This window comes from Bicyclus anynana, chromosome 22, assembly GCF_947172395.1.
Source record: "Bicyclus anynana chromosome 22, ilBicAnyn1.1, whole genome shotgun sequence".
In the NCBI taxonomy this organism is placed as follows: domain Eukaryota; kingdom Metazoa; phylum Arthropoda; class Insecta; order Lepidoptera; family Nymphalidae; genus Bicyclus; species Bicyclus anynana.
Window position 1 is genome coordinate 7,156,511 of NC_069104.1, and position 11,910 is coordinate 7,168,420.

An 11,910-nucleotide genomic window follows, 5' to 3' on the forward strand; every position below is an offset into this window, starting at 1 on the left:
GACGAAGTGTGTACAAAATTGATGATCCCTTGAGAAACACATGTTCGTGTTTATGTTTTTTTTGTTACGTTACTAGCTATGTCCCGTGGTTTCACTGACATTAGTCTACGCTTCTATCCAAATGAATTGAATGATATACAGTATCCCGTAAATATTACCACATACTCTACAAGGTGATAGCTGACAATAAGGCCTACTAAAATAATGCAATTTATGTTAGCCGAAATGTCACGGTTTTCAAGTTATATCGATTTTTGTACAAAATTCAAAAATCCCTTTCCCACCCCCAATCTAAACGCTAACTGCAAGGAGAGGCGTCTGAAGAACGTCCTTTAAGATCCAGACGATGAGATGACAACCGACAATGCTTCCCAGGCAACACAAACACAAGCTACTTCGCCGGCGAAGACGAGGTCCCCGATATCTAACGTCACCCGGACGTGGGTTTGCTAACTCACGATCTTGGGGGCGTACGGACTGATTCACTCAGGTCCCTTCCCGAACGGCCCTCTAAGCCGAGGTCCGAGTCTCATAGGAGATGCCCTTAGAGACGCCTTTATTTCAGCCTTCGGGTCTCACCAGGCGATGCTTCTGCGCTCGCCCAACGCCCATATAGTCGTAGTGGTCTCGTACGGAGCCAACGGCATTTACTCAACAAGAAAAAAAAACGACTTGAGCTCAGTCGCTTTACTGATTTTGTGCAATAATGTTTTGTGTTGTAATTATTGATAATGTTCTAAGTTTCAATTATTGATTACTAGCGGACCCGGTCAAGCTTCGTTTTGACATAAGTGCACTTATTCTCTATCCCTACTCTACCTTTCTATACCTCTACCCTTCTATACCTCTACCCTACCCTACCCCTACCGCTGGACTCTTAAACGTTTGTATGGGAAATAGAAAAGGTCAGTTTTTATGGTTTTCCCGGAAATTATTTGATTTTTCTCTTTTACGATCTATGTATGGGTTAATAATGATAATGTTACAAGTTCCTCGATTGTGGGTAGTATTAACATTCACTATTTATGTTTTTGTGGAGGAGAGCTATCAGTGAGTATCAGTAGTATAAATAAGAGGGTATTTGATAACTTGAGCTCAGTGGTTTGTTAGGCAGCGTGGACACCGTCACGCTGCCAGTAGCTTTAGTTTAGTTGTGCAATTATGTTTTTCATTGCAATTATTGATCATAAATTGTTTAGTGTGGGCATGACCCGTCACTTCACAGATTATTCAACAGAAAATATTATCGTAAAATGTTCCATTAATTTCCAACATCCCAGCTATTGTGTTTATATTCACAAAACATCTACAATGTGGGAAGTATGGGAAGCATTAATAATTGCAAAATGGAACTCTCCTGTTGGCATACGTGTACATACGATGTATGTAGCGCGCGACCACACTTTTGCTATTCATAAGCGTGTCATTGTTAGTGACAAGAGATGTGTTTGTATTGTTCGCTCTAGTTTAAAGTTTTTATGTTGGGTCTTTTATTTCTAGAACCTGATAGATGTAGTTATTTATACTAATATTATAAAGCGTGTTTGTCAGTTTGTAATTAATTAAAATTAAATACATAAACATATTTTTCTGTTATTCTGATCCGATCTAAAAATTCTTTCACCATTAGAATGCTACGTTATTGAGATATATCATAATTAATTCTTTTTTTTTTATTGAGAAAGAATACATTAAAGAACTTAAGCTAACTTATCCTAATAACTATACAAATTATGCCCACGTAGAATGGTGCCCACGTGTCTCAAACGGTGAAGGAAAAACATCGTGAGGAAACCTGCATACCAGAGAATTTTCTCAATTATCTGCGTGTGTGAAGTCTGCCAATCCGCATTGGGTCAGCGTCGTGGACTATTAGCCTAACACCTCTCATTGTGAGAGGAGACTCGAGCTCAACAGCGAGCCGAATATGGGTTGATAATGATGATATGTGTTTAGTGTAAAAAAAACATTCGCGTCGAGTTGAGCCGATTTCAAATAAAAGGAGAAGGTTCCTTTTATTTGAAATCGGTTAATGACTTTAAGCACTCGAGAAAACATGGTTATTTTTAAACACACAAACAGACCCTTCAATTTTATTTATACATAGTGTCCCGTAAATATTACGACATACTTTACAGAATGATAGCTGACATCAAGGCCTATCAACCTGTAGAGTATGTAGAAAATAAAAGAAAGAAAGAAAATCAATTTATTCAGATTTAAAAGTTACAAACAGTATCCTACCCCAAAGACAGCATGTCTGCCTGTAACCTTTAAATATGTCCTTATGTCGTACTATTTACGAGACAGCCTGTATATATTGTAGTGATTTTTTTTTAGTTAATGATTTAAGATAATGAACTTTATTTCTTGTACAATAAAGACGTTTTCAGGTAATGCAGACATGCGGAATCGTGGCACATCACCCCTGTCAGTGTCACCGCGTCAGTCCCTCACCGGGGAGCCGCCTTGGACACTGCCGGACGACGACCGACCCGACTTCTCCGCACTGAAGGAAAACATTCATAGGATCAACAAGTACGTTGAATTGATTGTATTACTAGTAGGCTTGTCTCATTGGAAATACTGGGGCATTAGCCATGTGGCTCGTCGATTGTCTTTCTACAAACGCTAACGCTTTGAAAACTAAAAAAATTGTGGAAATGACATTCACTATCGACAGGTCACGTCAAGTTCTCGATCGGATCTGCCTTTCCATACAAACTTTCAACCCCTATTTCACCCCCTTATTATTTTTGCAATAAATGGTATCCTTTAACCTTCTCCGTATTATGGTCTTAAACCGTGCCAAGTTTCATTTGAATTCATTCAGTAGTTTCAGCGTGATGCCCGAATAACAAAAAAAAACACGGGCAGGCAGACAGACAAAAATATAAAAAAAAAAACATTTTTAGCTTTAATATCGATTTTAAAATGCCCCCCAACAAAAATTTTCAAAATATCTTCAATGTACAAAATGTACAGAATTCGTATTGTACGCCACGGTAACGTTTGGTGTTACAAATGGTATAAGTAAAATCTCAAATTTTGAGTAAATGTATAGAATTCGACCAGTTTTATTATAAGTATAGAAGATAATAGAAGATAGATATAGATATAGATTATGCAGCATCACAATATCTCCAGTACAGCAGTTAAGTATACAAGTTCGAAGGATTTTTCAATACAGATTAATTTTAAAGGGACTGCGAAACATCTACTCGACTGGACATGTTACTTACGCAAGTTGAACAGTACGCAAACAATCTGGAGGCTCTCGTGGAGGAACGGACGTCAGACTATTTGGAAGAGAAGAGAAAATGCGAGGAATTATTATACCAGTTATTGCCTAAGTAAGTCGTTATACAAGTACTATTATTTTATGATCACATTTCTATTATTATGATTGTAATCTTTATATTATAAAGAGGTTAAGTTTGTTACTATTTAGGGTTGTAAGGGTAATTTATAACAATGAAATAATACGCACACACATCACTATCTAGCCCCAAAATAAGCGTATAGCGTTATATGGGTAGGTACAAAGATAGCTGTTATTTATTATAAAGCTAAATATATACTAATATTATATAAATCTAAGAGTTTTTTGTTTGTTTATAAAAATATCATCATTTTACAAATTTTCTATTATTTCACATGCGAAGATGCAGACAGTCAAACGACTTTAAAGCAATAAATCGCAAGTCACTAGTTTAAGTTTTTTATATAGTAAAAAATTAATTAATTTTGTAATTCCCTGCTACATTAAATCCTCTACGTAGGTATGTTGAGCTTACAATGTTCAATTTCGATTGGATTCGTCAGATTTCCTTAAAAATAAGTTTTTATAAATAATTGACTGCGCAGTAGGAACATCCGCAAAGTCACACCTGCTTTCTTACATTATAAAATGAAACTTGACTGCAGTAACGCCTGACTTAAAGATACTCATGTAGTTGTTTGAAGTAGTGGGTTCTATTTTTAGCAGACCCAGACGTGATTACAAAAATAAGAAAACTAATGTCGAACAAAGGTTATGATTCACAACATTTGTCAGGACAACTTAAATAACAAATCAAACTGTAACCAAAATAAGACTCTAGAATGGCAGAGAATGACCTTGAGTGAAGTCACGCACTTGTGAACGTTATGTGTACCCTACACACAACCTAAAGGCGCCTTTGACTGGTAACAAACACTCCCCTTTTCCACTCAAGTCACTCTCCCCGCCTATCACAATTAACCCATTAAGAATTACACAACAAGAGATGTGGACGGCTCGAACGCCACAAGCACACTGAAGCCGTCTGTACCACAAGTCGTTGCAACGCGGCGATAACACTATACAATAGTTGTTTTTTATCAGGTCCGTGGCCTCACAGCTCATAATGGGTCAGCCGGTGATGGCAGAGACTTACGACCAAGTGACGATCTACTTCAGTGACATTATTGGCTTCACCCAGCTCTCGGCTGAGTCCACGCCGCTCGAAGTTGTGGACCTACTCAACGACTTGTACACCAGCTTCGACTCCATCATTGAGAACTTCGATGTTTATAAGGTAAGGGTCATAAAATCTATCCGATATGTAAAAACTAGAATACATCAGTCAGTATCAACCCATATTCGGCTCACTGCTGAGCTCGAATCTCTTCTCAGAATGAGAGGGGTTAGGCCAATAGTCCACCACGCTGGCCCAATGCGAATTGGCAGACTTCGCACACGCAGAGATTAAGAAAATTCTCGTAAATAAGACTCGTGATATTTAATTTCTTAAAATGCACATAACTGAAAAGTTGGAGGTGCATGCCCCGGACCGGATTCGAACCCACACCCTCCGGAAACGGAGGCAGAGGTCATATCCACTAGGTTATCACAGCTGTCTAGAATACATACTATATGTAAATACAGTTTTTCAAAGCCGGAATTATATTCGTACTTTAAAATAAGACGAGCACGTTAATATCAGAGTTATATTAATTAAACATTTAACCATAATAACATCACTTTACAGTATATTTAGCAACTCATTTTTACATCAAACTGATTTAATTATATTTCGTATACGCTATAAACAACCTATACTACAGCTTTTCTTGATGAGTACTGTTTACCAACAAACAAATTAAAAATGAGGGTATAAATCACTAGTCATTTCACATCTAACAATAATTATAATTAACTTGTTCTTAAATTAATGAAAATAAATTTGATTAATATGCTTAGAACAGTTAGATATGGTTAATATATTTTTAAAATAACATTTTATAAACAAACAATACATGATTTAAAAAAAATAAGTTATGAAATGACATGAGTTTTCTACCTTAATTTCTAATTTTTTTGTTGGTAAACAGTACTCATCAAGAAAGGCTATAGTATAACTTCTTTAGTTTTAACTACATAAATACTATAACTTGAACACTTGTAACAAGACGACAGTCGATACTAAATAACTAACATATCGGAAGTCCCGACCGCCTTACTCCTCAGTCGCGACCTTCCACCACATCTCCTTACACTTTTGGCGGGAGCCAATCACGACTCACCGATTTTGGCGGGACCCGCAAACTAGACAGTGCTGCCAATTTAATTTAAGTATTTTTAGTCTATGTTAATCTTATTATTATTATTGTTATTTTACTTATACATACATTTATATTTCACATTTTATAATTAACCTAATACAACGTTGCAACGCGGCGACAACAGAATTATGTATTATTCTGGTATAAACAGTAACCTACGAAATTCGGAATCAAGATATCAGTACAATCTATCTCGATTCCAAATTTCAGCCAAAACCATTCTGTAGTTTTTGTGTGAAAGAGTAACAAAGATATATACAAACTCCCACGTTTATAATATTACTAGGCTACTCACTATTATTAGGCTAATCACTAACGTGCCTTTAGTTCTTAAGGAGAGAGAAGAATCAAAATATGACTGTATAAAAACGCATGTTTTGTTTTTACATTTGTTACTGAGAAAGAATATAATAGGAAACTTAAGGTAATAGCTAACTTATTATAATTACAAGAATACTGGCTGCATTTTCGCGTTGGACAGACAGGCTCATCCTTTGCCCAAAAAACGAACCCCCTGTCGTCTGTCAAGGCAACTAACCGCGGTGAAATAATTGTGATAAATAGTGTTTCTTACTTATGTTTTTTTTAACGCTGAAGGAAAACATCGTGAGGAACCCTGCATACCAGAGAATTTTCTTAATTATCTGCGTGTGTGAAGTCTGCCAACCCGCATTGGGCCAGCGTGGAGGACTATGGGCCTAACACCTCTCATTCTGAGAGGAGTATATGGATTGATAACGACTTATGTTTTCTAATAACATTAATTTGACTAAGATAAAACTTTTCTAAGCACTAAGTAGAATGTTATACTAACGATGACAAAAATTTTGTAATGGAAAAATATCTTCACAACGAATCGAATATTTTTAAAATATTTTAGGCACTCCAAGTTTCTTTGATGAAAGATACTTGTGAACGTCTGAAAAAATACCGAAAATTCATGGAAAATCTTAATGATGTGCTTGACTTTGAAAGTAGACGAGACAGATTGCTAAGTGCTTACATATACCTACTGCTTTGAATGGTTAATCATGTGAACTGAATTGATAACGACTAGATGGTTCGCATCAATTCGCATTGATTATACAAACATTGAAACGTATGATAATACTTTCAAATTTATTCTGAAATATCAATATTATTTACATATTGTTGCGGTATTTCATTTCAAAATGAAATTTTCGAATTCTAAACCTACCAATAGCTTTCCAAAGATATTGGTTTGGATAACTCTCAAATTAAGTTGATATTTTGTGGTTCGGGTTAAAAATCAACACTTTATTTACATTTAACCATGACTTAATTCATCGATTATATTGTCGTTTCTACATAAACGGGAATGTCGATCATATTTAAAGTCTTTGCTGCGTGTCATAAGTGTTTTATGTTCTGTGTGTTTTACTTATGGATGAGATGGTGCCTTTACAATAATTAACCATTAATTATTGTAAAGGCACCATCTCATCCATAAGTAAAACACACAGAACATAAAACACTTATGACACGCAGTAAAACACCCAAAAAATTGAAAGACAGAAGAAAAAAAAAATTACACTTAAATGTACACCACAAATAACAAAAAATACAAAAAAAAAATACAATAGGGATGATGACAGTTTTTTAAATTGTATATAAATTAAGAGTATGCTAATAGTAAAGCAATTTTGTAAAAGGAACAAGGTATCAGCGATCATTACTTTCGGAGCTACAGGGATTTAAAGGGTCAGATTTGCGGCGCTGCCGCGGATCTCTGAAAAACCCCATACAAAATAGCACGAACTAATGACGTAGTAGATAATGTAATGATCGTTAGATTTGTATGTGCGTTCAAACAAAAATACTAATATCTTTGTTATTTGTGCGTTTATGTTTGTAGTTAACATATTAAAAAATGTCACAGGAAGCTAAAACTGTATGAATTTTCAACAAATTACGAAAAAGATTTTTATTAGATTTTGAAATTTTATAATCTCTATTATTTTGCAAGTATCGAGACAATCTTTGTTTTTTATGTATAAATTAGTTAACATTGACCATAATTACCCGAATGTATCATAAAAATTAATATATTTATACCTAGTCATCATCCCCATTGCAAAACAATGCAAGTATCTACAATTATTGGTACTAGTTGCATATCTAGCAGCAATTAGAAGCGAGTACTTACTCGCGATAGCAATAAAACAAAATATCAGTCAAAGTGTGAAGAAAGTTTGAATGTTTGTAAACATGAATATCCGCTACTCTAAGAAAAAGAAGAATAAGAAGAACTCTCACATCATTAGTAATGTTAACCATTTTCTAATCAGGTGGAGACAATTGGTGACGCATACATGGTGGTATCTGGCCTACCAATGCGGAATGGTAACCGCCATGCAGCTGAAATAGCGCGCATGTCACTCGCCTTACTGCGCGCTGTGAGGGTAAAGACTGTGCCTCACAGGCCTGGAGAGAGATTACTGCTGAGAATTGGAATGCATTCAGGTAAACACTTGACTACTTAGCTATGATGGCTGAGTTTGTTGTGGTCTTCTCGGACGAAGGCGCGTTTGGCTCCCTCGTAATTTTAATTTTAAATTTTTGATTTTAATTATCACCATTAAATCATGATTAAACTTGACGTTTCACACTAAATGAAATAAATGAACTTTGACTTTTGACTTTTAAGAACATTTTGAGAATGTTAAATCCCGTGACAATAAATACAGGAATTGTATTGGAATTACTGTTAATGTGACGATCTTACAAAGGCTTTCAATTGTTTACTTTACGAATATACATTTTAAAGATCTAATGATGAGTATTTAAATATTTTAAGATTGAAAATATTTTACTGTACTTTACCACAAACCTCTATATTTGGAATAGTTCACAACAGCACCGGATTTTCATTGGTCCATAAAACTCGGTATATTAAGCGTTTCATAATAATTATTCGCAAGTTTCTTTGTTTATGTACTTTAAAATAAATGAAACTTAACTAACTGAACATTTTGGATGCTTTCAATAGGGATGTTGACAGTTTTTTCAATTGTATATAAATCAAGAGTATACTAATAGTAAAGCAATTTTGTAAAAGGAACAGGGTATCTGCGATCATTACTATCGGAGCTACAGGGATTTAAAGGGTCAGATTTGCGGCGCTGCCGCGGATCCTTGAAAAACGCCACATACAAAATGATCGTTAGATTTGTATGTGCGTTCAAACAAATTTACTAATATCTTTGTTATTTGTGCGTTTATGTTAATAGTTCCCGTATTAAAAAATGACACATTTAATGTAAGGTAGCTAAAACTGTATGAATTTTCATCTAATTACGATAAAAGATTTTTAATATTTTTTTAAATATTTATAATATTTATTTTTAATATTTATTTTGCAAATATCCAGACAATCTTTGCTTTTTATGTATAAAATAGTTAACATTGACCTTATTTACCCGAATGTATCATAAAAATCAATATATTCAAACGTAGTCATCATCCCCATTACTAAATTATGAAGGCTTAGTAAATATCAGCTAAACAAAAAGCAACATTTTCCATCATAGTATTTAATATTTATCAACGTCACGGCCTTAACACTCTACTTGGTTGGAATCCTAAACGTTTCTTATTATGTTTGCAGCGAAAGACTAATTTTAACGTAATTTCCAAGATCCTGCTTCGTTAAGCTTAATTAAAATCTAACTTGAAGTGGACTTGAAAAGCTTCAAGAAAATTTCTTGAAACAAATAGAATTATGATAGGTTGGACTAGTTTAATGGGTAGACAGACATTACAAGAATGTTTATTTCGAATAATTATAGCACTCGTTTTATATAATTTAAGAAGAATTAAGAATTTAGAACGTATTGTTGTTATTAGAACAATAACAAAGTAACGCAAAGATGTTCGTACTATGTTTGTCTAACTGAAAGTTAACATTCAACGATCGAGAAAGTTCTTATTCTCAATTTATCTTATACGACGATAAGGGACGAAATGTACCCATCAGCTTTATATATTTTCGGTACTAAAATATGTGTGTACTTTTTGTACACATAAACTTCCTTCCTTTCTCTTGAACCACTCTACCTATTGCTAAAAACTGCATTAAAATACATTAAATTCTTTAAAAGTTATAAGCGAACGTACAGCGGAAGCGACTTCATTTTATACTATGTAATGGTTCACTGTAAACAGGTCCCGTTGTTGCCGGAGTGGTTGGTTTGAAGATGCCTCGATACTGTTTGTTTGGAGACACAGTGAATACGGCGTCAAGAATGGAGTCTCATGGAGAAGCACTAAAGATTCACGTCAGTCCCAAAACCAAAGAAGTTCTCGACCTTTATGATTGCTTTGAACTCGAGTGCCGCGGGGAGATTACGATGAAGGTATAATTTTTCAGATTTCATTTCATGTAGGCACTTCTGTTTCGTTCCACAGAGGCTAATTAATCTTTGAGATTTCATTTCTTTCAAAACTCAAGAATAAAATATAGGTATATTGATATTGTTGATGGATTTAAACATCTTAGCAATGGTACTGTTATTTAACTTTTTAATAATTTTTCAACAGGGTAAAGGAAAAATGACTACGTATTGGTTACTAGGTGATAAAACAAGTACAATTGATACCAAAACGCCTAGTGTGATTAATTACAGTGAAAACACAGTCACAAACAATCCAAGCATAACATTCCAAGGACCTGATAGTCCAGCTTCTCATTCGTTGACACACAGTCAAAGCCCAGAAAGAAATGGCACAAAAGAAAACGTCACCAGCAAAGCAGCTGATATATTAACAGAAAGAGAACGTATAAAGCACGAAATAGCCACATTTGTAGCTAAAGATCTCATTAACAATATAGACAATGCTGTAAGGGAATTTAGATTATCTCAAAGCGCGACTATGGCTGCACTTAATATTAGTAATACTGGTGTTAGTAACAAACCAGTTTGTAATGGTAACGATAAAGGCCTAATCACACCTACTTATGATAAAGAGCTTGTTATTAATAAAGGAAAAGTACGAGACGTTGTAAACAGACTTAACAGTACTATGAATAGCACAAACGAAACCAATAAGAACACCAAAGGCGAAAGTAAAAAGTGAATCTGGTGGAGACTGAACCTTTTACTGAAGAATCTCTTTTATGATCTCAAATCTTTTAGATGTCACCAAGGACAAAGTAAATGATCGCAATCACTATATTTATTTATTAAAACTTAATATATTACTGTATATTCAAAATAGTATTATACTGTAGTGCAAAGCACGTAATGAAGTAACGGACTAGTCAATCATTTAAGAATTTTTCGTATAGTAAACTAAGTATTTTAACAATATTGTTAGATGTAGCACTTATTAAATGTGGGTGACCAAAACCTACTCCGAATTTTAGAATAAGTAACACTTATATTAGAGAGTTAATGTAGACAAGAGATAAAATATATGAAGATATTTATTAAAATATATATATTAAATGTACGTAAAAAGTCGTTAAAGCGATAAAACAGAAAGCAAGTAGTGAGAATTTGTGTGAATATAGAAGATTTCAGATAACTATTGTATTTTACACTAGTCCCTGTAGTATTTTTACTAACCTTTTGTACTTCCGTACCTTTTTAAATCTTGTGTACATACTTGATAATTGTAAACTATAGTACAGTTATAAGATTAACTCACAGAAACTATCACACGTAAGGTGTATTGTCTTGTTTCAAATACTAGTCATTGGTAATATAATTATTTAGGAATAATTCACTAGTTTACTTATTTAGATCATTTATTGCTGTTACTTACTTATTTTTTGTAAATGGAAAATGTTTATTAACGTTTTATTTGAGATTTCTAAAATTCTAGTCAAAGTAATGAATATATTTTCATTATTATTGATTAGTTTACTTAATCAGAGCATTTATAGCGGTAACGTGTTTTTTGGAAATAAATTAAATATTTATGTATTAGTTGAGATCTCTAGAAGTTTAATGAAGTATTATAATTAATAAAATTCGCAAGTTCAAGTTAAGCATTTTATTGCTGTTAATTGATTTTTGTAAATTAAAAATAATGAAATATTAACGTTTTAGTTGAGATTTCTAACTCTCACTTGCCGAATCTCTGAACAGGCTCACTGTTGAAGACGAGCTCCTTTCAGAATGAGAGGTTTTAGTTGAGATCTAGTCAAATACTAGTAATAAATATAATTAATTATTATTTAAATAGTTTACTTATTTGGAACATTTATTGCTGTTAAATGTTTTTTCTTAAATTAAATATTAGTGTTTTAGTTCAGATTTCTAAATCTAGTCAATGTAGCAGTAGGTGTTTTATTGTGAT

At 33.8% G+C, this 11,910-nt stretch overlaps 1 protein-coding gene across 1 annotated transcript in view; it reads left to right on the forward strand.

The window, feature by feature from the left end:
- LOC112050675 (atrial natriuretic peptide receptor 2-like) overlaps nucleotides 1-11,385 on the forward strand; it is a 56,687-nt gene extending 45,302 nt beyond the window's left edge. Inside the window, exons 3-8 of the mRNA XM_024088988.2 lie at nucleotides 2,394-2,538; nucleotides 3,204-3,353; nucleotides 4,367-4,559; nucleotides 7,896-8,070; nucleotides 9,772-9,962; nucleotides 10,147-11,385. Coding sequence (XP_023944756.2) covers nucleotides 2,394-2,538; nucleotides 3,204-3,353; nucleotides 4,367-4,559; nucleotides 7,896-8,070; nucleotides 9,772-9,962; nucleotides 10,147-10,683 — 1,391 coding nt within the window. The 3' untranslated portion in view covers nucleotides 10,684-11,385. The remainder of the gene's footprint in view (nucleotides 1-2,393; nucleotides 2,539-3,203; nucleotides 3,354-4,366; nucleotides 4,560-7,895; nucleotides 8,071-9,771; nucleotides 9,963-10,146) is intronic.
- Nucleotides 11,386-11,910: the final 525 nt, after the last annotated feature.